Source organism: Bombina bombina, chromosome 2 (genome assembly GCF_027579735.1).
Source record: "Bombina bombina isolate aBomBom1 chromosome 2, aBomBom1.pri, whole genome shotgun sequence".
Lineage (NCBI taxonomy): Eukaryota > Metazoa > Chordata > Amphibia > Anura > Bombinatoridae > Bombina > Bombina bombina.
This window is the reverse complement of record NC_069500.1, coordinates 206,826,907-206,853,034: the sequence shown is the minus strand read 5'-3', so window position 1 is coordinate 206,853,034 and position 26,128 is coordinate 206,826,907. Positions and strand designations below refer to the sequence as shown.

At 40.5% G+C, this 26,128-nt stretch overlaps 1 protein-coding gene across 1 annotated transcript in view; it reads right to left on the bottom strand.

The window, feature by feature from the left end:
• The window catches only part of MSH3 (mutS homolog 3), a 756,380-nt gene that overhangs the window by 338,928 nt on the left and 391,324 nt on the right, over positions 1 to 26,128 (bottom strand). Inside the window, exons 17-18 of the mRNA XM_053699713.1 lie at positions 18,225 to 18,412; positions 958 to 1,126 (exon numbers count right to left, since the gene is read on the bottom strand). Coding sequence (XP_053555688.1) covers positions 958 to 1,126; positions 18,225 to 18,412 — 357 coding nt within the window. The remainder of the gene's footprint in view (positions 1 to 957; positions 1,127 to 18,224; positions 18,413 to 26,128) is intronic.

The window sequence follows — 26,128 nt, the reverse complement described above, 5'->3', positions numbered from 1 at the left end:
ACACATTTGTTTTATCTCTAGAGAATGAGTTATTTATTTCTATAGCCTAACCTAACCTGCTGTAAACTAGGCTTGTTGCTGTAAACTAGGCTTGTTACATGTTGCAGAATAATCTTGTTGCCAATTAGGCTTTTACATTTAGTTTTTATTTCTGCAACCTCCCCCCTTTTTATCTGTGTTTTAAGGGGGACGTCCCCTCATGTATTTATTTTATTACATTTTATTACATTGTATTACACATATTAAATATTTGGATTGTATTCAGCAGCCTTTTTTGTTTTATATTTGCCCTACTTTTAACCCTTTTTTGTGGAGCACTGATAGCTAGCACAACATACTGTTAAACTTTATTAGCACATCATAGTATCCACCATTTCAGTATATTACCCAATATTATTGCCATCTTTATAGGAGCTATATAGTAATAGCCTACTTACGAGTGTTTTAGTGGGTTATATATTTTATTTTATTAGATCCGTGCTTATATCGCTAACCCTTTCTTTCAGCATATAATACACCAAAATACCACATGGTCCAAAAGTGAAATTGTTTCAACGTTAAACTATAAACTAAAGTGCACCTTATTTAAAATTCTCAATGAGCTTATACATCCTCTATGATTCTGGTTGCATGTAAGCACATTTTAACATTGGTTGAGATTACAATTAGTTACAACGCAGACACTTTGAAAATTCTCACAGATTGCTGTGAAAATATTTTGAAAAAAGCTGATAACACATTAAAAACAGATATATTATATATAATAGTTAAGTACTACTTCTGCTTAATGATAGTTAAGTAGAAGCAGTAAGTATGATTTGGGTAATTATGTTGTACAAACTAAAGCAATGTGATAATTCTGTCACAACAAATATCACTATGCAGTAAGGCCTTGGCATTCTGGTTCAAAATGAAAACCTTGAATGTGTGTTTTCTAATTCATTTGTTATACATCACCTCTTGTCCTGATACAGAAGTGAATGATGCACACTGATTCTTCAACATTTTGCGTACATCTTCTAAATGCCTATGCATTCGCGAAAACACCTCTTGTATTTCCATTTTCCTTTGACTTATTTTAGGAAAGTTTTTAAGATCCTTGAACAACTCTGTTTTATTTCCAGCCCTTAAAAAATACAGTTAAACTTTAGTTTTATATATAAATTAAATTATAATTTTATTAATACATCTACAATAAGCTTTTATTAAAATAAAAAAGTGTGCTAAAAGTGTTCTCAGTTTCAAAAATTAATCAAATATAAGCACTTTGTAAATATAGAGTTGCATGTGAATAAAAAATAACTTTTGTTTACAGATCCATATGATAAAAGGTAAAGTTATAACCCTTAAAGGACCACTAAACACAAATTTGTAAACTACATGATTTTGAACCTTCATATCTGAGAATCATTTTGCAATGAAAGTAGCAGCTGTATTTTGTCAAATGAGTATATTGTTTTATGTTTATTCATTTCACTGATTTCCCTGTCCCCCAGAACAAAAGAACCCCAAACTAATATTCAGATATAGCACAAACTCTGTTTGCACATATGCAGTTGAGAGAGAATAGGAAAGCCTGCCCTTTTCTCTTCCCTTGAAGTGGTTTATCACTGATTCAATTAAGTTACTATGGCAAAGAATTATTATCATGAGTGTTGATGCAAAACTGTTATCCCACCTTTAACAAAAGTGACTGCTGAGAATCTTATGGGGGACGGTAAAGTAAACAAATGCTAGGATAAATTGCCTAAACGTATTAACCCAAACCCCCCCTGAGAGAAAGTGAAACATACAGAATTTTACCCCTGGTGGTCATTGTATTTAGAACCATGCTCGGAGCCAATCTAGATGTTCCAAAAAAAACATTGACTCTGGCATCTAGATTGGTTCCGAGCATGGTTCTAAATACAATGACCACCAGGTGTGATCACTGGTTAAGAAGGAAAGGGAGTTTTACACGTGGAGCAAAAACTTGCTTAACATGTAACATGATGGATGTAACTAACACATTTAGATCATCTGTTGATGAAGTGACATGATATTGGACTCTATGCCAACAGTAAAACTACATTTGCAGTCTATCTATTAGAATGCAATATTTGCCATGTCCAGTATGTCGGTAAGACAACAAGGGAAGTCAATGTGAGGATAAGAAAACATGTAAATGATGTTAAAAATTACTGTAAAGATTTAACAGTCTCACTCACTTTACTAGTAATAGTGATTTATCTGTAAAAATCATTGATGTGGCAAAAACTCCCCCTAGGGATGGAAACAAATATAACATACTTGATAAAAAGAAATTGTATTGGATATACAGACTTAAGACTAGGGTTACCACCAATTTAAATCTTGAGTGGGATATTAGCCACTTTGTCTGAATGTTTCCTTAAAGTACTTAGCCTGTCTAAAACAGAATTTATGCTTACCTGATAAATTACTTTTTCCAACGGTGTGTCCGGTCCACGGCGTCATCCTTACTTGTGGGAATATCTCTTCCCCAACAGGAAATGGCAAAGAGTCCCAGCAAAGCTGGCCATATAGTCCCTCCCAGGCTCCGCCCACCCCAGTCATTCGACCGACGGACAGGAGGAAAAAATAGGAGAAACCATATGGTGTCGTGGTGACTGTAGTTAGAGAAAATAATTCATCGGACCTGATTAAAAAACCAGGGCGGGCCGTGGACCGGACACACCGTTGGAGAAAGTAATTTATCAGGTAAGCATAAATTCTGTTTTCTCCAACATTGGTGTGTCCGGTCCACGGCGTCATCCTTACTTGTGGGAACCAATACCAAAGCTTTAGGACACGGATGAAGGGAGGGAGCAAATCAGGTCACCTAAACGGAAGGCACCACGGCTTGCAAAACCTTTCTCCCAAAAATAGCCTCCGAAGAAGCAAAAGTATCAAATTTGTAAAATTTGGCAAAAGTGTGCAGTGAAGACCAAGTCGCTGCCTTACATATCTGATCAACAGAAGCCTCGTTCTTGAAGGCCCATGTGGAAGCTACAGCCCTAGTGGAGTGAGCTGTGATTTTTTCAGGAGGCTGCCGTCCGGCAGTCTCATAAGCCAATCGGATGATGCTTTTAAGCCAAAAAGAAAGAGGTAGAAGTTGCTTTTTGACCTCTCCTTTTACCAGAATAGACGACAAACAGAGAAGAAGTTTGTCTGAAGTCTTTCGTAGCTTCTAAGTAGAATTTTAGAGCACGGACTACATCCAAATTGTGTAGCAAACGTTCCTTCTTTGAAACTGGATTCGGACACAAAGAAGGTACAACTATCTCTTGATTAATATTTTTGTTGGAAACAACCTTTGGTAGAAAACCAGGCTTAGTACGCAAAACAACCTTATCTGAATGGAACACCAGATAGGGTGGAGTACATTGTAGAGCAGATAACTCAGAAACTCTTCTAGCAGAAGAAATAGCAACCAAAAACAAAACTTTCCAAGATAACAACTTAATATCTACGGAATGTAAAGGTTCAAACGGAACCCCTTGAAGAACTGAAAGAACTAGATTTAAACTCCAGGGAGGAGTCAAAGGTCTGTAAACAGGCTTGATCCGAACCAAAGCCTGAACAAATGCTTGAACATCTGGCACAACTGCCAGTCGTTTGTGCAGTAGGACAGATAAAGCAGAAATCTGTCCCTTTAGAGAACTTGCAGATAATCCATTATCCAAACCTTCTTGTAGAAAGGAAAGAATCCTAGGAATCTTTATCTTATTCCATGGGAATCCCTTGGATTCACACCAGCAGATATATCTTTTCCATATTTTATGGTAAATCTTCCTAGTTACCGGTTTTCTGGCTTGAACCAGAGTATCTATCACGGAATCTGAAAACCCACGCTTTGATAGAATCAAGCGTTCAATCTCCAAGCCGTCAGCTGGAGGGAGACCAGATTTGGATGTTCGAATGGACCCTGAACAAGAAGGTCCTGTCTCAAAGGTAGCTTCCATGGTGGAACCGATGACATATTCACCAGGTCTGCATACCAAGTCCTGCGTGGCCACGCAGGAGCTATAAAGATCACCGAGGCCCTCTCCTGTTTGATCCTGGCTACCAGCCTGGGAATGAGAGGAAACGGTGGAAACACATAAGCTAGGTTGAAGGTCCAAGGCGCTACTAGTGCATCCACTAGAGTCGCCTTGGGATCCCTGGATCTGGACCCGTAGCAAGGAACCTTGAAGTTCTGACGGGACGCCATCAGATCCATATCTGGAATGCCCCATAGTTGCGTCAACTGGGCAAAGATCTCCGGGTGGAGTTCCCACTCCCCCGGATGGAATGTCTGACGACTCAAATAATCCGCTTCCCAGTTTTCCACACCTGGAATGTGGATCGCAGATAGGTGGCAGGAGTGATTCTCCGCCCGTTGTATTATTTTGGTCACTTCTTTCATCGCCAGGGAACTCCTTGTTCCCCCCTGATGATTGAGATACGCAACAGTCGTCATGTTGTCTGATTGGAATCTTATGAATCTGGCCTTTGCTAGCTGAGGCCAAGCCTTGAGAGCATTGAATATCGCTCTTAGTTCCAGAATGTTTATCGGGAGAAGAGACTCTTCCCGAGACCACAGTCCCTGAGCTTTCAGGGATTCCCAGACCGCGCCCCAGCCCACTAGGCTGGCGTCGGTCGTGACGATGACCCACTCTGGACTGCGGAAGCTCATTCCCTGGGATAGGTGATCCTGGGTTAGCCACCAACGGAGTGAGTCTCTGGTCTGCTGATCTACTTGAATCACTGGAGACAAGTCTGTATAATCCCCATTCCACTGTTTCAGCATGCACAGTTGTAATGGTCTTAGATGAATTCGCGCAAAAGGAACTATGTCCATTGCTGCAACCATCAATCCTACTACTTCCATGCACTGAGCTACGGAAGGACGAGGAATAGAATGAAGAGCTTGACAAGCGTTTAGAAGTTTTGACTTTCTGACATCTGTCAAGAAAATCCTCATTTCTAAAGAATCTATTATTGTTCCCAAGAAGGGAACTCTTGTCGACGGAGACAGGGAACTTTTTTCTATGTTCACCTTCCATCCGTGAGATCTGAGAAAGGCCAGAACGATGTCTGAGTGAGCCTTTGTCTTTGAAAGAGACGACGCTTGTACTAGAATGTCGTCCAAGTACGGTACTACTGCAATGCCCCTCGGTCTTAGAACCGCTAGAAGGGATCCGAGTACCTTTGTGAAAATCCTTGGAGCAGTGGCTAACCCGAATGGGAGAGCCACAAACTGGTAATGTTTGTCCAGAAAGGCGAACCTTGGGAACTGATGATGTTCCTTGTGGATAGGGATATGTAGATACGCATCCTTTAGATCCACGGTAGTCATAAATTGACCTTCCTGAATTGTGGGTAGAATCGTTCGAATGGTTTCCATCTTGAACGATGGTACTCTGAGAAATTTGTTTAGGATCTTTAGATCCAGGATTGGTCTGAAAGCTCCCTCTTTCTTGGGAACCACAAACAGATTTGAGTAAAATCCCATTCCTTGTTCCGCCGTTGGAACTGGGTGTATCACTCCCATCTTTAACAGGTCTTCTACACAATGTAAGAATGCCTGTCTCTTTATTTGGTTTGAGGATAAGTGAGACATGTGGAACCTTCCCCTTGGGGGTAGTTCCTTGAATTCCAGAAGATAACCCTGAGAAACTATTTCTAGCGTCCAGGGATCCTGAACATCTCTTGCCCAAGCCTGAGCAAAGAGAGAGAGTCTGCCCCCCACTAGATCCGGTCCCGGATCGGGGGCTACTCCTTCATGCTGTTTTGTTAGAAGCGGCAGGCTTCTTGGCCTGCTTACCCTTGTTCCAGCCTTGCATTGGTTTCCAGGCTGGTTTGGTCTGTGAGGTATTACCCTCTTGTTTAGAGGATGCAGAATTAGAGCCCGGTCCGTTCCTGAAATTATGAAAGGAACGAAAATTAGACTTATTCTTGGCTTTGAAAGGCCTATCTTGTGGGAGGGCGTGGCCCTTTCCCCCAGTGATGTCTGAGATAATCTCTTTCAATTCTGGCCCGAAGAGAGTTTTACCCTTGAAGGGAATATTAAGCAATTTTGTCTTGGATGATACATCCGCTGACCAAGACTTTAGCCAAAGCACTCTGCGCGCCACAATTGAAAAACCCTGAATTTTTCTCTGCTAATCTAGCTATTTGCAAAGCGGCATCTAAAATAAAAGAGTTAGCCAACTTAAGTGCATGAACTCTGTCCATAACCTCCTCATATGGAGTCTCTCTACTGAGCGACTTTTCTAGTTCCTCGAACCAGAACCACGCAGCTGTAGTGACAGGAACAATGCACGAAATGGGTTGAAGAAGGTAATCTTGCTGTATAAAAATCTTTTTAAGCAAACCCTCCAATTTTTTATCCATAGGATCTTTGAAAGCACAATTATCCTCGATAGGAATAGTAGTGCGCTTGTTTAGAGTAGAAACTGCCCCCTCGACCTTAGGGACTGTCTGCCATAAGTCCTTTCTGGGGTCGACCATAGGAAATAATTTCTTAAATATAGGAGGGGGAACAAAAGGTATGCCGGGCTTCTCCCACTCCTTATTCACTATGTCCGCCACCCGCTTGGGTATAGGAAAAGCGTCAGGGTGCACCGGAACCTCTAGGAACTTGTCCATCTTGCATAATTTTTCTGGAATGACCAGGTTGTCACAATCATCCAGAGTAGATAACACCTCCTTAAGCAGTGCGCGGAGATGTTCTAATTTAAACTTAAATGTCACAACATCAGGTTCAGCCTGTTGGGAAATTTTTCCTGAATCTGAAATTTCCCCATCTGACAAAACCTCCCTCATGGCCCCTTCAGATTGGTGTGAGGGTATGACAGAACAATTATCATCAGCGCCCTCCTGCTCTTCAGTGTTTAAAACAGAGCAATCGCGCTTTCTCTGATATGCAGGCATTTTGGATAAAATATTTGCTATGGAGTTATCCATTACAGCCGTCAATTGTTGCATGGTAATAAGCATTGGCGCGCTAGAAGTACTAGGTGCCTCCTGCGTGGGCAAAACTGGCGTAGACACAGAAGGAGATGATGTAGAACCATGTCTACTCCCTTCATCTGATGAATCATCTTGGGCAACTTCATTATCTGTGACAGTACTGTCCTTACTTTGTTTGTACGCTTTAGCACAATTATCACATAATTTAGAAGGGGGAGACACATTGACTTTCATACATATAGAACATAGCTTATCTGAAGGCACAGACATGTTAAACAGGCTTAAACTTGTCAGTAAAACACAAAAACCGTTTTAAATCAAAACCGTTACTGTCTTAAATTTTAAACAGAGCACACTTTATTACTGAATATGTAAAAAAATATGAAGGAATTGTTCAAAATTTACCAAAATTTCACCACAGTGTCTTAAAGCATTAAAAGTGTTGCACACCAACTTTCAGAGCTTTAACCCTTAAAATATAATAAGTTTTAACCCCTCTACAGTCCCAGCTACAGCCTTTGCTGCGACTCTACCAAACCCAGAGGGGAATACGATACCAAATGATGCCTTCTAGGAAATTTTCCAACTATTTTCAGGTCCTCACACATGCATCTGCATGTCTTGCTCTCAAAAACAACTGCGCAGTAATAGCGCGAAAATGAGGCTCAGCCTACAACTGTGAAGGCCCTTCCTGACTGGAAAAGGTGTCTAACATAGTGCCTGACGTTAAAAAACGTTCCCCAAGTTTAGAAATGTGAAATACCAGCATAAACATGTATAAATGCCCAAATAAAGCAATCGATTTTGCCCATAAAAGTGTCTACCAGTTTTATAGCCCATATTAAGCCCTTTATTCTGCTTGAGACTAAGAAAATGGCTTACCGGTCCCCATGAGGGGAAATGACAGCCTTCCAGCATTACACAGTCTTGTTAGAAATATGGCTAGTCATACCTTAAGCAGAAAAGTCTGCTAACTGTTTCCCCCAACTGAAGTTACTTCATCTCAACAGTCCTATGTGGAAACAGCAAAGGATTTTAGTTACTGTCTGCTAAAATCATCTTCCTCTCACAAACAGAATTCTTCATCTCTTTCTGTTTCAGAGTAAATAGTACATACCAGCACTATTTTAAAATAACAAACTCTTGATAGTAGAATAAAAAAACTAAAACTAAACACCACATACTCTTAACCATCTCCGTGGAGATGTTGCCTGTGCAACGGCAAAGAGAATGACTGGGGTGGGCGGAGCCTGGGAGGGACTATATGGCCAGCTTTGCTGGGACTCTTTGCCATTTCCTGTTGGGGAAGAGATATTCCCACAAGTAAGGATGACGCCGTGGACCGGACACACCAATGTTGGAGAAACATATGCTTTTTTGTTTCCCTGACTTCTAAGTAAGCGTACTCAGATGTACATAATTAGGTTATGTTTGTATAATAGAGAGTGGGCGATTGCCTAATAGACCTCTAAGGAAGCTTATTCTGATGTATATAATCAGGGTTATGTCTGTATGATAGAGAGAGTTTTGAAATATAGCACAATAATGAATTTCTATTGAGATACTATCTAGATATTATGTGCTGGTTATTAAAATCATTTACATATATACACTATAAGTTTCTAGAATTTTTAATAAACCCATGATGGCATTATTCTACTAGTGCACTAGCTTTTATACTAGCGTAATGATGTATGAGAAATATGTAATGTGGTTTAGCAATGCCTGCATACTGTGAACTAGATGACAGCAGCATATGAGAGACTACTGCAATCTGGTCTAACCTTGTCTGTTTAGTAACTGTGTGTTGAAATGCAGAAGACAGATGATTGTTATCATAACGTGCTATGCATCATCATTAGCATGTTGAAAGTATAATGATATCTAACTTTTCATCACGCATAATGGTATATTTGATTAACTTATTCAGGTGCTTTGTCTTTTTGCTATTATTGTTTGTATAATGCAATCAAAGTATTTGTGTATGTACAATTTTCTCCTTGACTGGTCATTCTGTACATTGTGAACTTGATGTTAATCGTGGCATATACTATTATATATATATATTTAATGTTTTATGTTGTAATCTGACTTAGGCATTAAAGAGTTAATATGTGATCACATATGGCCAGCATAAAAGAGGGTCATAGGTGTATTATCCTCAGTCTATGAGGAAGCGTCACTAGAGGGCACGAAATGTGTCAGGCGATTTGTCCGTGTTTGTACTTTTACCGTTATGTTGAAATAAACGTCTCTTCTTTTATCTACACTGCTGTGCTGCTGTACTCTTTAACTTGATTTGGTAATTAGAAGACTGCTAACGGAAATGGACCCAGGGTCCATTTGGCATGGCTTAACTGCCTGAATTCTCAAAATTGACCTCCAAAGTAGACAACCCAGGGTATTTACATATATAATTTTAAAGTAGACAACCCAAGGTATTGAGCTAAGTCCATTTTTTTATATTTCAAATGTATGCCAAATATGATCATAAAATTAAAAAAAATCAAAACATTTTTCACAAGCATTGTGTTTCTCACTAAAATTATTCTCTAGGATTTCCTGTCTACAGAATTACCAGACATGTATGGCTTTGTCATTGTTTGGGTATTTAGAAAGCCACTATTTGCAGCTGCGCACCACAGTTCTGAAAGAGGATTTTTAAAAAAAATGTTTTCGCAACGGCCCAGGACACTTTAGGTATAGCATAACTGCCTGAATTCTCAAAATTGGCCTCAAAACTGTAAATATTTTTAAAGTAAACCAAGTAGTCACCAGTCTCTATGTGGTCACTGAATGATCACTGGTTATTAAGTGGTCACTGATCACTTCGCCAGCGGACACTCAGTGGTCATAGTCACCCAGTGGTCTACAGTCCCTTCACATTCAAAGGTAACTCCATGGTCAAGATCCTTCAGTGACCAAACAATCACAAGTCATTCCACTGATCTGTGAAAAATCACCAGCCTTAGTGGTCAGCAATAACCAAAAGATCACAGAGTGACCACTAGTCCCCACTGTAATAAAGGTCAATCATTAGTCTCTGGTCACTCTACAGATGACTAAATAATTTAGCATTCATAAATATATCTGAGTCACTTTTTGATCCCACTAATTCTAAAATCACCAGTGTTACTTATAAGAAACTCAACATGTTTTATGGGGACTACAGAGACATAGAACATAGTAGTGGTCACGCAGCAATCAATCCACTGTGAATTTTGCTTCTTAGGAGTCAATAAGTGAGCATCACTCACCTTCATCTATCTTTTGTCACTTGGTGGTCACTGTTTACTTGATGATAATCACTCACTCCAGACAGGTAAAAAAATACAAGCTGAAGTATGAGCTTAAAACTATGTAAAGTTTATATTAATGTATATTTGCTAATCCTTTATTTGACTTAAAGGGGCATGACACCCAAAAAATTTTTTCATGATTTCGGTAGAACATACAATTTTAAACAATGTTCTAGTTTACTTCTTTTATCAAATTTGCTTAATTCTCTTGGTATGCTTTGTTGAAGGAGCAGAAATGCACTACTAGTTTCTAACAACACATGGGTGAGCCAATTACAATCGGTATATATACAAGTAACCACCAATCAGCAGCTAGAAAATAAGTTCTTTGGTGCCCCTGAGCTTTCCTAGCTAAACCTTTCAGCAAAGGATAACAAGAGAAGGAAGCAAATTAAATAATAAAAGTACATTGGAAAGTTGTTTAAAATTGTATTCTCTAATTGTATTTTTCAATGAAAGAAAAATTTTGGGTTTCATGTCCCTTTAAGTGACTAAAGTACTGAAGTAATTTGAATAAATTTGAATAGATGCTTTGCATATAATTCAGTTCTTTTAGGTCTATTGGGACAAATATGAGGATTTGGAAGGGTGTCCTCAATATATTTTTTATATATGAGGTATCAAGATGAAAAAAAAAAATTGGGAAACTATAAAATAAATAAGGGGATTTGAAATATCTAGTGCCAGCTTTACTTGTATTTTAGTTCTTAAAACTCCATTCAAGAGTACCTAAGTACTGTTAGCCTTTTGTTCCACTTGGAAGAAGTTATATATTGCTCTGCAGTTGTATTTTCACATTGTTAACTGTAACAATGTTGTTACAATTTGCAGAGAACGGCAGGATGTAGTAACTACGTCCATTTGGCTTAAGGGGTAAAGTCATTAAAGGGACTGCTTCAAGAAAATATTCTCATTACATGTTAAAGTCAGAAGCTGGTTCCTCATTGTAGAAGTAGAATCTGTGTTCTTTACAGAAAATTTTGCCAGCTGGGTGGGAGCAGTGTATTTTATGTTATTTATAAATTATATGTTACTCAAATGCTAAATCACTTGAAAATGGTGCTGCATATCTGTAGGAAAGCCGATTTGAAAATATCACATGAGCATCTCTATGTTTAAAAAATTATGATACTTCACCTTAAAAATTCTTCAGCTCACCAGAGTAAGTGTTCTGTGAATAATTATTCTTAAGCTTTTGGCATCTGCATGGTGAAAAAAATAAACCAGTGAATCAGCTTCACTAATGCTGAATTCACACTTTGCTTTACTGCAATCTCACGAAATTTCATTGAAATCTCCTAAGATTTCATAGTAAACCTCCTGAAACTGAGGAGGAAAATAAAATAACTATGCCTGCACATGCCAGATGCACACTTTCTTGCAAGTCTCGGGACCAGCACCCTGATTGGATACTAAAATGGGATGTGGCTACTGGGGACATTTTGAGGTAAAATATTTTCTTTTTTTACTTTGAGATGATCATGTGATATTTTCTAGTCACCTAAATATTGAAACACTTGAAATAGATGCAGCATATCTGTAAAAAAAATCATATCCTTTAAATTATCCAAAGCAAAAAATAAAATTGTATAATTTAACTAATTTATTCAATGCTAATTTGTGCAAAAACATAAAAAAAAACCATAAATTATGCTTACCTTATAATTTCATTTTTCTTCTGTATGAGGAGAGTACACAACATCATTCCTTACTGTTGGGAAATACTGAACCTGGCCACCAGAAGGAGGCAAAGACACCACAGCCAATGTCACAAATACTCCTCCTACTTCCCTCATATCCCAGTCATTCTGCCAAGGGAACAAGGAACAGTAGGAGAAATATCAGGGTATAAAAGATGCTGGAAGAGAAAAACAAATTTTGGTCCGTCCATCGGAGTATAGGGGCAGGTGCTGTGAACTCTCATACAGAAGGAAATGAAATTATCAGGTAAGCATAATTTATGTTTTCCTTCTTAATATGAGGAGAGTCCATGGCATCATTCCTTACTGTTGGGAAAAGTATACCCAAGCTCTAGAGGACACTGAATGATAACGGGAGGGGTAAAAGAAAGGGGTACCTTATTTTGTTGGCATCGCAGCCAGCAAAACCTCTCTCCCAAAAGCTGCTTCAGCTGAAGAAAAAACGTCAAATTTGTAGAATTTTGAAAAAGTATGTAAGGAGGACCAGGTAGCCACTTTACAAATCTGATCCATAGAGGCCTCGTTCTTAAAGGCCCAAGAGGGAAGCCACCGCTCTAGTGGAATGAGCCGTAACCCTTTTAGGAGGTCTAAGTCCCGCTGACTCTTAAGCTAAGCGTATAACGATCCACAACCAAAAAGATTAGGAAGTCGAAAAGGACTTCAGACCCTTACGATTCCCAAAGTAGATAACAAACAAGGAAGAAGTTTGTCTAAAATCCTTAGTAGCTTTAAGATAAAAGTTCAAAGCTCGAACAACATCCAGATTATGAAGCAAACGTTCCTTCGAAGAAGAAGGATTAGGACACAAGGAAGGAACCACAATCTCCTGACTGATGTTGCGAACAGACACAACCTTAGGGAGAAAACCCAAGCGGGTACGTAGGATAGCCTTATCAGTGTGAAACACCAGATAAGGAGGCTCACATTGCAAGGCAGTCATTTCAGAAACTCTGTGTGCCGACGCAATAGCCAATAGAAAAAGAACCTTTCAGGACAACAATTTAATGTCAACAGAATGCATAGGCTCACACGGAGCCCGTTAAAAAACTTAAGAACAAGATTCAAACTCCAAGGTGGAGCGTTAGATCTAAACACAGGTGTGATCCTGATCAGAGCCTTAATGAAGGGAGCTCTGCGAGCCTCTTGTGCAGCAAAACAGAAAGGGCCGAAATCTGTCCCCTCAGGGAACAGGCAGAAAGGCCCTTCTCCAGACCCTCCTGGACAAAGGAAAGAATCCTGGCAGCTTTGACCTTATGCCAGGCAAAACCACGCTCTTCACACCAGAATAAGTAAGCTCTCCACACATTATGATAGATGTGACGAGTAACCCTCTCAGAGAAACCTCTTTTGGCTAAGACTAAGCATTCAATCTCCACGCAGACAGCCTCAGAGAATCTAGATTTTGATGAACAAAAGGACCCTGTTCCAGCAGATCCCTGCGACAAGGTAACTTCCATGGAGGAGATGAGGACACATCCTTTGCGGCCACGATGGAGCAATCAGCATCACTGATGCGTGCTTCAGCTTGATGGGGGCCACTACAAACATAGTAACATAGTAGATGAGGTTGAAAAAAGACCATCGAGTTCAACCTATACAAATATACAGTAAAATTCTTACAAAAAGCTCCAGTTAAGCTTAAATAATACCACTAAAAGGTGACCCATTTAATACAAGCTATCATATCCATGAATTCTGTTTCTAGACAGAAATGTATCCAAACAATTTTTAAATGTATCTATGGTATTAGCATTCACTACCTCCTTTGGTAATGAGTACTGAAATGTTATTGCTCTTACAGTGAAAAAACGTTTCCGTTCCGTTAAATCTCCTTTCCTGCAACCTTAAATTGTGACCTCTTGTCACAAACAATTTTCTTGGAATAAACAGAACTTCTGCCATCTCTGTATATGGGCCTTGAATATATTTATATAAAGTAATCATGTCACCTCTCAAGCGCCTTTTTTCTAAAGAAAACAGACACAGTTTGGCTAGCCTCTCCTCATAGCTTAAATTCTTCATTCCCACGAGGGAGAAGTGGAAATGGCGGAAAAATGTAAATTAGATTGAAACTCCAAGGCACAGCTAATGCATCTATTAGCCTGAGGATCCCTGGACTGCAACACATATCTGGGTAGCTTGGAATTGAGCCGTAACGACATGAGATCTATCTCCGGCGTCCCCCATCTGTTGGAAATCTCCGCAAACACCTCGGGATGGAGAGACCATTCCTCTGGATGAAAGGATTGTCTGCTGAGGAAATCCGCTTCCCAGTTGCCCACACCCGGAATTTGGATTGCTGATAGCGAGTAGTTGTGGGCCTCTGCCCACTCCAGAATCCGAGATACTTCCCTAATTGCTAGGGAGCTCCTCGTTCCCCCCTGATGGTTGATGTAAGCCACCGAGGTTATGTTGTCTGCTTGGAATCTGATAAACTTGGATGAACCCAGAAGAGGCAGGGCCTTCAAAGCATTGAAGATCGCTCGAAGTTCCAAAATGTTGATCGGGAGGAGGGATTCCTCTCGAGTCCACAGGCCCTGTGCCTTCCTGGCACCCCAAATAGTTCCCCATCCTGATAGACTTGCGTCCATAGTCACAATGTCCCAGGATGGTCTCAAGAAGGATGTCCCTTGGGACAGGTGATCTGGACAGAGCCACCAGGAGAGTGATTCTCTTGACAGGTTGTCCAGAGAGATCTGTTGAGACAGATCCGAATGATCACCGTTCCACTGTCTCAGCACGCACAGCTGAAGAGGTCTGAGATGGAATCTGGCAAAAGGAATGATGTCCATGTTGGAAACCATGAGACCACTTACCTCCATACACCGAGCCACAGAGGGCCTTAAGGAGGTCTGGAGGGCAAGACAAGCAGAAGTTAGCTTATAATGTCTCTGGTCTGTAAGGAATATCCTCATGGATATGGAGTTTATTATAGTACCCAGGAATTTCTCCCTGGTACTGGGAATAAGAGAACTCTTTTCTAAGTTTATCTTCCATCCATGAGATCGAAGAAGAAATAAAAGAGCTTTTGAATGGTCTTCTGCCAGACAACAGGTTCTGGCCACTGCAAGCAGAGCCCCTAGAACCTTTGTAAAAACTCTTGGAGCAGTTGCTAAACCAAACGGAAGTGAAATAAACTGGAAGTGCTGGTCCAAGAACGCAAACCTTAGGAACTTGAAGTGTTCCTTGTGTATTGGAACGTGAAGGTAAGCATCCTTCAGATCTATCATGTTCATGAACTGTCCTTCCTGAACTAAGAGAAGGATGGAACTTATTGTCTCCATCTTGAAAGAGGGGACAGATAGGAATTTGTTTAAGCACTTTAGGTCCAGAATCGGGCGGAAAGCTCCCTCCTTCTTTGGGACCACAAAAAGGTTTGAGTAGTATCCCAGACCTCTTTCTGCAAGAGGTACCGGGATAATGACTCCCAGGGAAGAGAGATCCCTCATGCACCCCAGAAAGGCTTCTCTCTTTTGTGGCCTTGAAGACAGGTTTGACAAGAGGAATATGCCCCTGGGTGGATGAGACTTGAAACCTATCCTTTATCCCTGAGCGATGACCTCCAGGACCCACGTGTCTCGCACGTCCCCAAACCAAGCGTCCGAAAAAAGAGCAGCCCCTTCATGACGACTTTGTTTCGGTGGCCTTCTTGTTCTGCTTGGATTTATTCCAGGACTGAGCCGGCTCCAAGTCACCTTGGATTGCTCGGTTTTAGTGGAGGGCTGCTGACGTTGGGATTTATCCGAATGAAAGGAACGAAAATTAGGACCTTGTCCCTTAGGTTTGTTCTTCTTATCCTGCGGTAGAAAGGCACCTTTGCCTCCAGTAACTGTGGAGATAATTGAGTCCAGGCCTGGACCAAATAGAATCTTTCCTTTAAATGGGAGGGAAAGAAGTCTTGACTCCGAAGTCATGTCCGCAGACAAGGACTTCAACCAGAGTGCCCTACGGGCTTGAACAGAAAAGCTTGAAGCCTTGGCATTTAGGTGAATAATTTGCATATTTGCATCACAAATAAAAGAATTAGTCACCCTTAAGGCCTTAATTCTTTCCTGGATCACGTCGAGGGGACCCTCCACCTCAATCAACTCAGATAAGGAGTCGCACCAGTAGGTAGCCGATCCAGCAACCGCAGCAACAGCCGCTGCCGGTTGAAAAAAACATCCATATGTTGAAACATCTTTCTTAACATAGTTTCTATTTTCTTATACATGGGCTCTTTAAACGAGGAACTATCCTCAAGCGAGATAATAATGCGTTTAGCAAGCGTGGAGATAGTGCCATCCACCTTGGGGATGGAACCCCACAACTCCAATTGAGAGTCCGGAACCAGGAACAATTTCTTAAAGGAAGAAGGGGAAAATGAAGAACCAATTCTTTTCCTTTCATTCTTAATAATGTTCGCCAACTTTACGGGAACCGGGAAAGTTTGTGGTGCAACCCTGTCCTCGTAGACCTTAACTAATTTAGGAATCAAAGGTTCCTCAGGCAATTTGGGCACTGTAACCTCTAACATAGCCAAAACTTCCTTTAGCAGAAAGCGTAAATGTTCAATCCTAAATCTAAAGTCTGGTTCCTCCGAAGCTTAGAGGCAGCAGATTCCGACCCAGAAAGAGCACCCTCTGAAGTATCAGAGGTGCCTTCTTCATCATCGAATAATCTTTTATCATTAAATCAAATAAGCTAGTAGATGGCCCCTGGGAAGGATAGCAATATTTGACTTTTCGATTTCGCTTAGCATGACGAGGTAAAGCACTAAAGGCTGCAGACACTGCCATTTGTAACTGCTCAGTAAGGTCTTGCGGTAAAAGGGCCCCTCCAGATGGAGGATTAGGAGTGCTATGGGAAGCTGCATGTGTATTAGGAGAGGACTGTAGGGTGCGCACCTCACAGGACGGAGACTCCTCAGAGGTGGACGGCTCAGTGGTATCAAACATATTACCCTTCTTTGACATGATTACTTTATCAAGGCATGTGGAACATAATTGGAGCAGGCAAGTATACCGTGTCATCCTCAAAATATAGACGGGTACCCTCTAACGCATCAGAATCCTTCATAGCTTGCACTTTTAAAGTAGACTATTGATAAATAAGACAAAACAGCACCTTTATACCCCCAATGGCTGGGGCACTCACCATCTCCTATAACCCAGGCCAAACAGAGAAAACGCTTCTTCTCCGGTAAACCGCACGGTCAGGAAAGAGGAAATCAGTGTGACCACACCCGGTCACATGGTTCGCAATGCAGGACCACTCCTGCTATATTAGGAAAAAAGCACGCCAAGCCTTTCAGGCTGCGCAGCTTCCAAAAAATAAAGTAAAAACCTGTAAGTTCCAACATCTGCCTGAGCCTCATCTCACACATGTTGCAGCATAATCAAATAAAATGATGTGATAAATCCCCACTGTTCAATAATCCACCCTCCGGGGGTATTAACCCTTGATTCCATACAGATAAAAGGAGCACTTTGACCCTGTCTTCTTGCGTTATCATATGTGTATATAAAATGAAATGATCTTACCGGAATCTATGCCGTGGAACAGGGACACAGCGTCTCAAGTTTGACAGTCTTGTAGGATCGCTCCTGACATGGACTTGAGTGATGGAAGCAGGCAGTGAAACTCGTCAACACTGATTGCTTAGGAGCTGTTAATACGAGTCTGGATGGGTTCGCACAAAGACTCTCCCTGCATCTCCAGACCCTAACATTCGTCAATGCTCTCAATGAGAGGCTGACAAGACTACTTAAAACTCCAGTCCCATTTCGAAGGGTAGATAACCTTCATAAGGAACTACTCCGAATCTTCTGACACTTCTCTGCTAACCTCCCATGAAAGAAAGGCAAAGAATGACTGGGATATGAGGGAAGTAGGGTGAGTATGTGGGCCTTTGGATGGGGTTTCTTTGCCTCCTCCTGGTGGCCAGGTTCATGTATTTCCCAACAGTAAGGAATGATGCCGTGGACTCATATTAAGAAGGAAACATGTAATATTAGCTAACTTTAGCTTAATATTGGCTTAAATGTTAGCCAGTTGGCCAGTTGTATCAATTAAACAGGTCATGGGGAGAACACGTCTTAAATACTTCTTAAAATAAATATATTGAATGTCCCTTATAATACTATTTTAAAAGGGACATTCAATATATGTATTTTAAGAGGTATTTTTATTCTCAATAAAATTCTATAAAAAATACCAGACGTTTATGTGTGTATGAAGAATGGCTGACAGGTTATTAACATGCTAAAATTAATTTTTAAATTAAACTTACTTTGCAGCTTCTTCATTTAGTACCGTTACAAATGTATTTAGTGGATTGAGCATCTGTGGCATTTCAATAAAAACCTTCTGCAGAAAAGTGGATTTTATTTGCTCTTTAATCGCAGGTACCAATGCATCAATATGACTGCCCAGGTAGCACAAGGTGCTGGCTATCAAGAAGAACTCCTGGGGGGAACACTGTAAAGAAATTGCATCATAAAATATTTAGCTTAAACTTCTCAACACCATCAACACTTTCTTGAGATATTTCTTTTAATTTTCTGTTCGTAAAAATACAATTGTATTTATCGACCTCCCAAGGTCCTCTATGTCTTACGGTAGCAGCATTTAAGTGTCAAGGTGAACAAAAATCATTGTTTTAAACAGTTAAGCACTGTTGCAATCTGGCGGCAGAGAGGAGACACTGTTAGACGTTTTGTGAGCAAAACAAATAAAATACCATGTGTTGATTAACCTTATTATTGACAGGCTACCTCAGGAGAACTTAATCTCAAATCTACAAGAGCTATTTAAAAGGGCAAGTATTTCTAGAGGTCTCTAATTAAGAGATACAAAACTAGACCAATTAGTACATTGTTGAATTCCACAGGGACACATTGTTTAAATATGTATTGAAAACCTGATGTGTATGCAGCTCTGAAGGATACACCTCTGCCCTACTTTTAACTAGCAGTATCCAGGGGACATTCTATTTCACTGTATAAATAATATTCAGAACTGTAAGATGCTTTGAAAAAACAGCTCCCTGGCAAAATACTGTTCACTCTTTTAAAATAGTAATGACCAAGTCTTTAACCACACAATATGTAATAGATTAGGTATATTAAAGGGACATAAAAGTGCAAAATGAAAATTCTTTAATATGTTATATCATTTTATTATTGCACTGTTGCTCGCATGCATATGTGTTTAAAGGGACAGTCAAGTAAAAAAAAAAAACTTTCATGGTTTAAATAGGGAATGTAATTTTAAATAACTTTCCAATTTACTTTTATCACCAATTTTGATTTGTTCTCTTGGTATTCTTAGTTGAAAGCTAAACCTAGGAGGTTCATATGCTAATTTCTTAGACCTTAAAGACTGCCTCTAATCTGAATGCATTTTGACCACTAGAGGGCATTAGTTCATGTGTTTCATATAGATAACATTGAGCTCATGCACGTGATGTTACCCTGGAGTGAGCACTGATTGGCTAAAATGCAAGTCTGTCAAAACAACTGAAACAAGGGGGCAGTTTGCAGAGGTTTAGATACAAGGTAATCACAGAGGTAAAAAAGTGTATTTCTATAAAAGTGTTGGTTATGCAAAACTGGGGAATGGGTAATAAAGGGATTATCTTTCTTTTTAAACAACAAAAATTCTGCTGTTGACTGTCCCTTTAACCTATGTAAAGGTGTTGAACATATAGTTAGGGCAAAATTTACCATCTCCAGGGGCAAAATTTACCATCTCCAGGATAGTAAGTAGTGAACCCATCCACCTGCAATTGGCACTTGCAATGTTGTATTGTATGGAGATATTTAAGATTGCACAAGAGGTTTCTTGTGCAATGGCGCCCCCTGCTCTGGCTCAACCAATTGCGCTAGAGCAGGGAATGTCACTCACTCCGAACAAACAACTTCCAGGGTGAATGATTTTGCATATGTGACAGCAGGCTCGGTTTTGCAAACCTGCTTCACATAGCCCAAAATTCTGCAAACGCACCTTAATAAATCATAGCCTTTAAAGTCAGCTCCAGAGCAGTAATGCACTACTGAGAACTAAACACATCTGGTCAGCCAACATAAAGAAGCATATGTGTATAGCTACCAATCACTTGCTAGCTCCCAGTAATGCATTACTTTTACTGAGCCTATCTAGATAGGCTTTTCAACTAAGGATACCAAGTGATCCCTATAAATGTTTCCTTGTATTCCGCCTATATTTATAGTGCTGCGGAATCTGTTGGCGCTCTACAAATAACCACACACAGAGAGAAGTTCACTCACAGGAACGAATAACTGTCTCAATACTATTGTTAGCCTGTTCTATGGCGATTTACCACCTGGGTGCAGCTTCTTTTAGCCCAGTAATGCTTTTCACAGAGAAGAACTTTCCTGTAGTATATCAGTCTGATCCCGCCTATTACAGTCAGTCCAGCGCCCAAATACCAGGCAATTCCTCTCTGAACAAGGAACACAGCAACCCCAGACGATCGTTTCGGCCTTCATTGGCCTCGTCAGTGAGGTGTAGCCATATTCCTCTAAGCACACTGAGCAAGGAGTCCACGTCTGGTTTCCCCTTTTTCCCATAGGGAGACTAAATACACATAGAGAGAAGCACACTCACAGGAACGAACAACTGGCTTAATACTATTGTTAGCTTGTTCTATGGCTATTTACCACATGGGTGCAGCTTCTTTTAGCCCAGTAATGCTTTTCACAGAGAAGAACTTTCCTGTAGTATATCACTCTGATCTCGCCTATTACGGTCAGTCCAGCGCTGAAATACCAGGCAATTCCTCTCTGAACAAGGAACACAGCAACCCCAGACGATTGTTTCGGCCTTCATTGGGCCTCGTCAGTGAGGTGTAGCCATATTCCTCTAAGCACACTGAGCAAGGAGTCCACATCTGGTTTCCCCTTTTTCCCATAGGGAGACTAAATACACATAGAGAGAAGCACGCTCACAGGAACGAACAACTGGCTCAATACTATTGTTAGCCTGTTCTATGGCGATTTACCACCTGGGTGCAGCTTCTTTTAGCCCAGTAATGCTTTTCACAGAAAAGAACTTTCCTGTAGTATATCAGTCGGATCCGCATATTACGGTCAGTCCAGCGCCCAAATACCAGGCAATTGCTCTCTGAACAAGGAACACAGCAGCCTACAAATAACCGACAATAATAATAATAATAATAATAATAATAATAAGTGAACAAAATAAATTTAAAAACAAAAGTAAGATTAAAAGTTGAATGTTGAATAATTTCATTACTTAATACCAAATAAGTAAAAAAAAAATTCAAGATGTCCTCGGGACATATGGGAGTGTTTCTACTTATCTCAATAAACAATGAACTAATATACCCCCCTCAACATACATGTCACCATCAAGCATGCAAGAGAAATATATATTACCAGATTTATATGTCTATATTAAACAATGCACACTTTAAACCATAACAGTAATGGTGACTATAAAGCCTCTGCTTATGGTGCTGGGAAGGTGGCTACTCTGATTACATAAAATCCTCCATTCCTGTCTGAGTTTGCTTAAGCAAAATCCTATTAGGAGAAACGGAAAAAAGGCTAAACAATGAACCACAAGTTTTTGTTTCAGAATGGACTTTCTGACGGTTCAACGTCAATTGTAAAAAAACAAAATATCATAAATTGCATAGACCCATAACATTACTGATGGATCAGAAACAAAACCAGATCATATGGCATAAGGCAAAGGTGGGAAGAAAACCTATCATGTCTGTCAAAGCACAGTATCTAAGACCTTTCTACTAAATACTGCTTGACATGGAAGTTGTAACAGAACTAGTGGGATGAGCATTAGAAACAATATATTAGCCCGGAACTTTTATCGCTCATACCATCCAGGGTTATGGTAATTTTAAATGATTTATCTTATTTTATCTTTTTCCCCCACACACTTAAAGGTACATGAAACCCAAAATTTTTCTTTCATGATTCATATAGAGAATACAAAACAACTTTCTAATTTACTTCTATTATCTAATCTGTTTCATTCTCTTGGTATAATTAGTTGAAGGAGCAGCAATGCACTACTAGTTTCTAACTGAACACATGGGTAAGCCAATCACATTCAATATATATATATGCAGCCACCAATCAACAGCTAGAACCTAGTTTCTCTGCTGCTCATGAACTTGCCTAGATAAACTTTTCAGCAAATGATAACAGGAGAAGGAAGCAAATTAAATAATAGAAGTAAATTGGAAAGTTGTTTAAAATTGTATTCTCTATCTGAATCATGAAAGAAAATTTTTGGGTTTCATGTCCCTTTAAGAACAGTTTTTTTTCTTTCTTTGGGGTCTTTGTCATTCAGATCTATAATCCCTGATAACCGTAGTAAAGATCATTCTTAGCACTCTTCTAAGACAAATCTGAACAAGCAAATGGCTACCATATCAGTGTTATCTCATAGCATCCATGGCTTAAATTGTCCCACATAGGGTAGTGTGGTTTTGAATTATATACTGTCTTTGAGGATGATGTGGACTTTGTGCAGAAGAAATATAACACCAAAAGAAGACAAAAATATATGCTTACCTGACAAATTAATTTCTTTTATGATGGTGAGAGTCCACATGTCATCATGTGTGGGACTTTCCCCTCCTGACCACTAGGAGGAGGCAAAAGATTCACCCAATAAATCAGAGCTTTAACTTTCTCCCACTTCCCTTGATCTTCAGTCATACATACAGCCAAGTAGATGAGGAAGACAGAAAAGTTTGAAAGATAAAGCGGGCAAAAGAACTGCAAAAAAAACAAAATTTATGCTTACCTGATAAATTTCTTTCTTTTGCGATGAACCGAGTCCACGGTTTCATCATTACTTGTGGGATATTATCCTTCCTAACAGGAAGTGGCAAAGAGAGCACCCACAGCAGAGCTGTCTATATAGCTCCCCCCTTAACTCCCCCCCCAGTCATTCGACCGAAGGCCAAGGAAGAAAAAGGAGAAACTATAAGGTGCAGAGGTGACAGTATTTTTTATTGAAAACTTCAATCTGTCTTGAATAGACAGGGCGAGCCGTGGACTCGGTACATCGCAAAAGAAAGACATTTATCAGGTAAGCATAAATTTTGTTTTCTTTTGCAAGATGTACAGAGTCGACGGTTTCATCCTTACTTGTGGGATACCAATACCAAAGCTTTAAGACATGGATGAAGGGAGGGACAAGACAGGAACCTAAACGGAAGGCACCACTGCTTGCAAAACCTTTCTCCCAAAAATAGCCTTCGAAGAAGCAAAAGTATCAAATTTGTAAAATTTGGAAAAGGTATGAAGCGAAGACCAAGTCGCAGCCTTACAAATTTGTTCAACAGAAGCATAATTTTTAAAAGCCCATGTGGAAACCACCGCTCTAGTGGAGTGAGCCATAATTCTTTCAGGAGGCTGCTGTCCAGCAGTCTCATAAGCCAAACGGATGATGCTTTTCAGCCAAAAGGAAAGAGAGGTAGCCGTAGCATTTTGACCTCTACACTTTCCAGAATAGACAACAAACAAAGAAGATGTTTGACGAAAATCTTTGGTTGCCTGCAAATAAAACTTCAAAGCACGAATCACGTCCAAGTTGTGCAACAGACGTTCCTTCTTAGAAGAAGGATTAGGACACAGAGAAGGATCAACAATTTCCTAATTGATATTCCTGTTAGAAACAACCTTAGGGAGGAACCCAGGTTTGGTACGCAAAACCACCTTATCAGCATGGAAAACAAGATAAGGCGAGTCACATTGTAATGCAGATAGTTCAGAAACTCTTCCAGCTGAAGAGATAGCAACTAGAAACAGAACTTTCCAAGATAAAAGCTTAATATCTATGGAATGCATGGGTTCAAACGGAACCCCCTGAAGAACCTTAAGAACTAAATTTAGACTCCATGGCGGAGCAACAGGTTTAAACACAGGCTTGATTCTAACTAAAGCCTGACAAATAGCCCGAACATCTGGGACATCTGCCAGACGCTTGTGAAATAGAATAGCCAAAGCAGATATCTGCCCTTTTAATGAACTAGCTGACAATCCTTTCTCCAATCCCTCTTGGAGAAAGGACAAAATCCTAGGAATCCTGTTCTTACTCCATGAGCAACCTTTGGATTCGCACCAAAAAAGATATTTACGCCATATCTTATGATAGATTTTCCTGGTGACAGGCTTTCGAGCCTGAATCAAGGTATCTATGACCGACTCAGAGAAACCCCGCTTTGATAAAATCAAGCGTTCAATCTCCAAGCAGTCAGTTGCAGGGAATGGAATCAAGAGCTCGGCAGGTGGCTAAAATCTTTGACTTCCTGACCTCCGTCAAAAATATTTTCATGTCCACCGAGTCTATCAGAGTCCCTAGGAATGAAACTCTTGTGAGAGGGGAAAGAGAGCACTTTTTTACGTTCACCTTCCACCCGTGAGATCTTAGAAAGGCCAACACGAAGTCCGTGTGAGACTTGGCTAGTTGGAAAGTCGACGCTTGAATTAGGATATTGTCTAGATAAGGCGCCACTGCTATGCCCCGCGGCCTTAGGACCGCCAGAAGGGCCCCTAGCACCTTTGTGAAAATTCTGGGAGCCGTGGCCAACCCGAAGGGAAGAGCCACAAACTGGTAATGCTTGTCCAGAAAGGCAAACCTGAGAAATTGGTGATGATCTTTGTGGATAGGAATGTGCAGATACGCATCCTTTAAGTCCACGGTGGTCATAAATTGACCCTCCTGGATCATTGGTAAAATAGTCCGAATGGTCTCCATCTTGAACGATGGGACTCTAAGGAATTGGTTTAGGATCTTGAGATCTAGGATTGGTCTGAAGGTTCCCTCTTTTTTGGGAACCACAAACAGATTGGAGTAGAACCACTGCCCCTTTTCTGTTCTTGGAACTGGGCAGATCACTCCCATGGTAAATAGATCTTCTACACAGCGTAAGAACGCCTCTCTTTTTGTCTGGTTTACAGACAATTGAGAAAGATGTAATCTTCCCCTTGGATGAGAATCTTTGAAATCTAGAAGATACCCCTGGGTTACGATTTCTACAGCCCAGGAGTCCTCTTGCCCAAGCCTGAGCAAAGAGAGAAAGTCTGCCCTCTACTAGATCCGCTCCCGGATCAGGGGCTACCCCTTCATGCTGACTTGGTGGCAGCAGCAGGCTTCTTGGCCTGTTTACCTTTGTTCCATGCCTGGTTAGGTCTCCAGACTGGCTTGGATTGGGCAAAATTCCCCTCTTGCTTTGCAGCAGGGGAAGAGGAAGCGGGACCACCTTTGAAGTTTCGAAAGGAACAAAAATTATTTTGTTTGGTCCTTATTTGACTTATCCTGAGGGAGGGCATGCCCCTTCCCTCCAGTGATATGTGAAATTATCTCTTTCAGTTCAGGCCCGAATAGGGTCTTACCCTTGAAAGGGATGGTCAAAAGCTTAGATTTTGATGACACATCTGCCGACCAGGACTTAAGCCATAACGCTCTACGCGCTAAAATGGCAAAACCCGAATTCTTTGCCGCTAATTTAGCCAGATGAAAAGCGGCATCTGTAATGAAAGAATTAGCTAGCTTAAGAGCCCTAATTCTATCCAGAATATCATCTAATGGGGTCTCCACCTGAAGAGCCTCTTCCAGAGCCTCGAACCAAAAGGCAGCTGCAGTGGTTACAGGAACAATGCACGCTATAGGCTGGAGAAGAAAACCCTGATGAACAAAAATTTTCTTTAGGAGGCCCTCTAACTTTTTATCCATAGGATCTTTGAAATCACAACTGTCCTCAATAGGTATAGTTGTACGCTTAGCCAGAGTAGAAATAGCTCCCTCCACCTTAGGGACCGACTGCCACGAGTCCCGCATGGTGTCGGATATGGGAAACATCTTCTTAAAAATAGGAGGGGGAGCGAATGGAATACCTGGTCTATCCCACTCCTTAGTAACAATGTCCGAAATCCTCTTAGGGACCGGAAAAACATCAGTGTAGACAGGAACCTCTAAATATTTGTCCATTTTACACAATTTCTCTGGAACTACAATAGGGTCACAATCATCCAGAGTCGCTAAAACCTCCCTGAGCAACAAGCGGAGGTGTTCTAGCTTAAATTTAAATGCCGTCATATCTGAATCTGTCAGAGGGAACAACTTTCCTGAATCAAAAATCTCTCCCTCAGACAGCAAATCCCTCATCCCTAT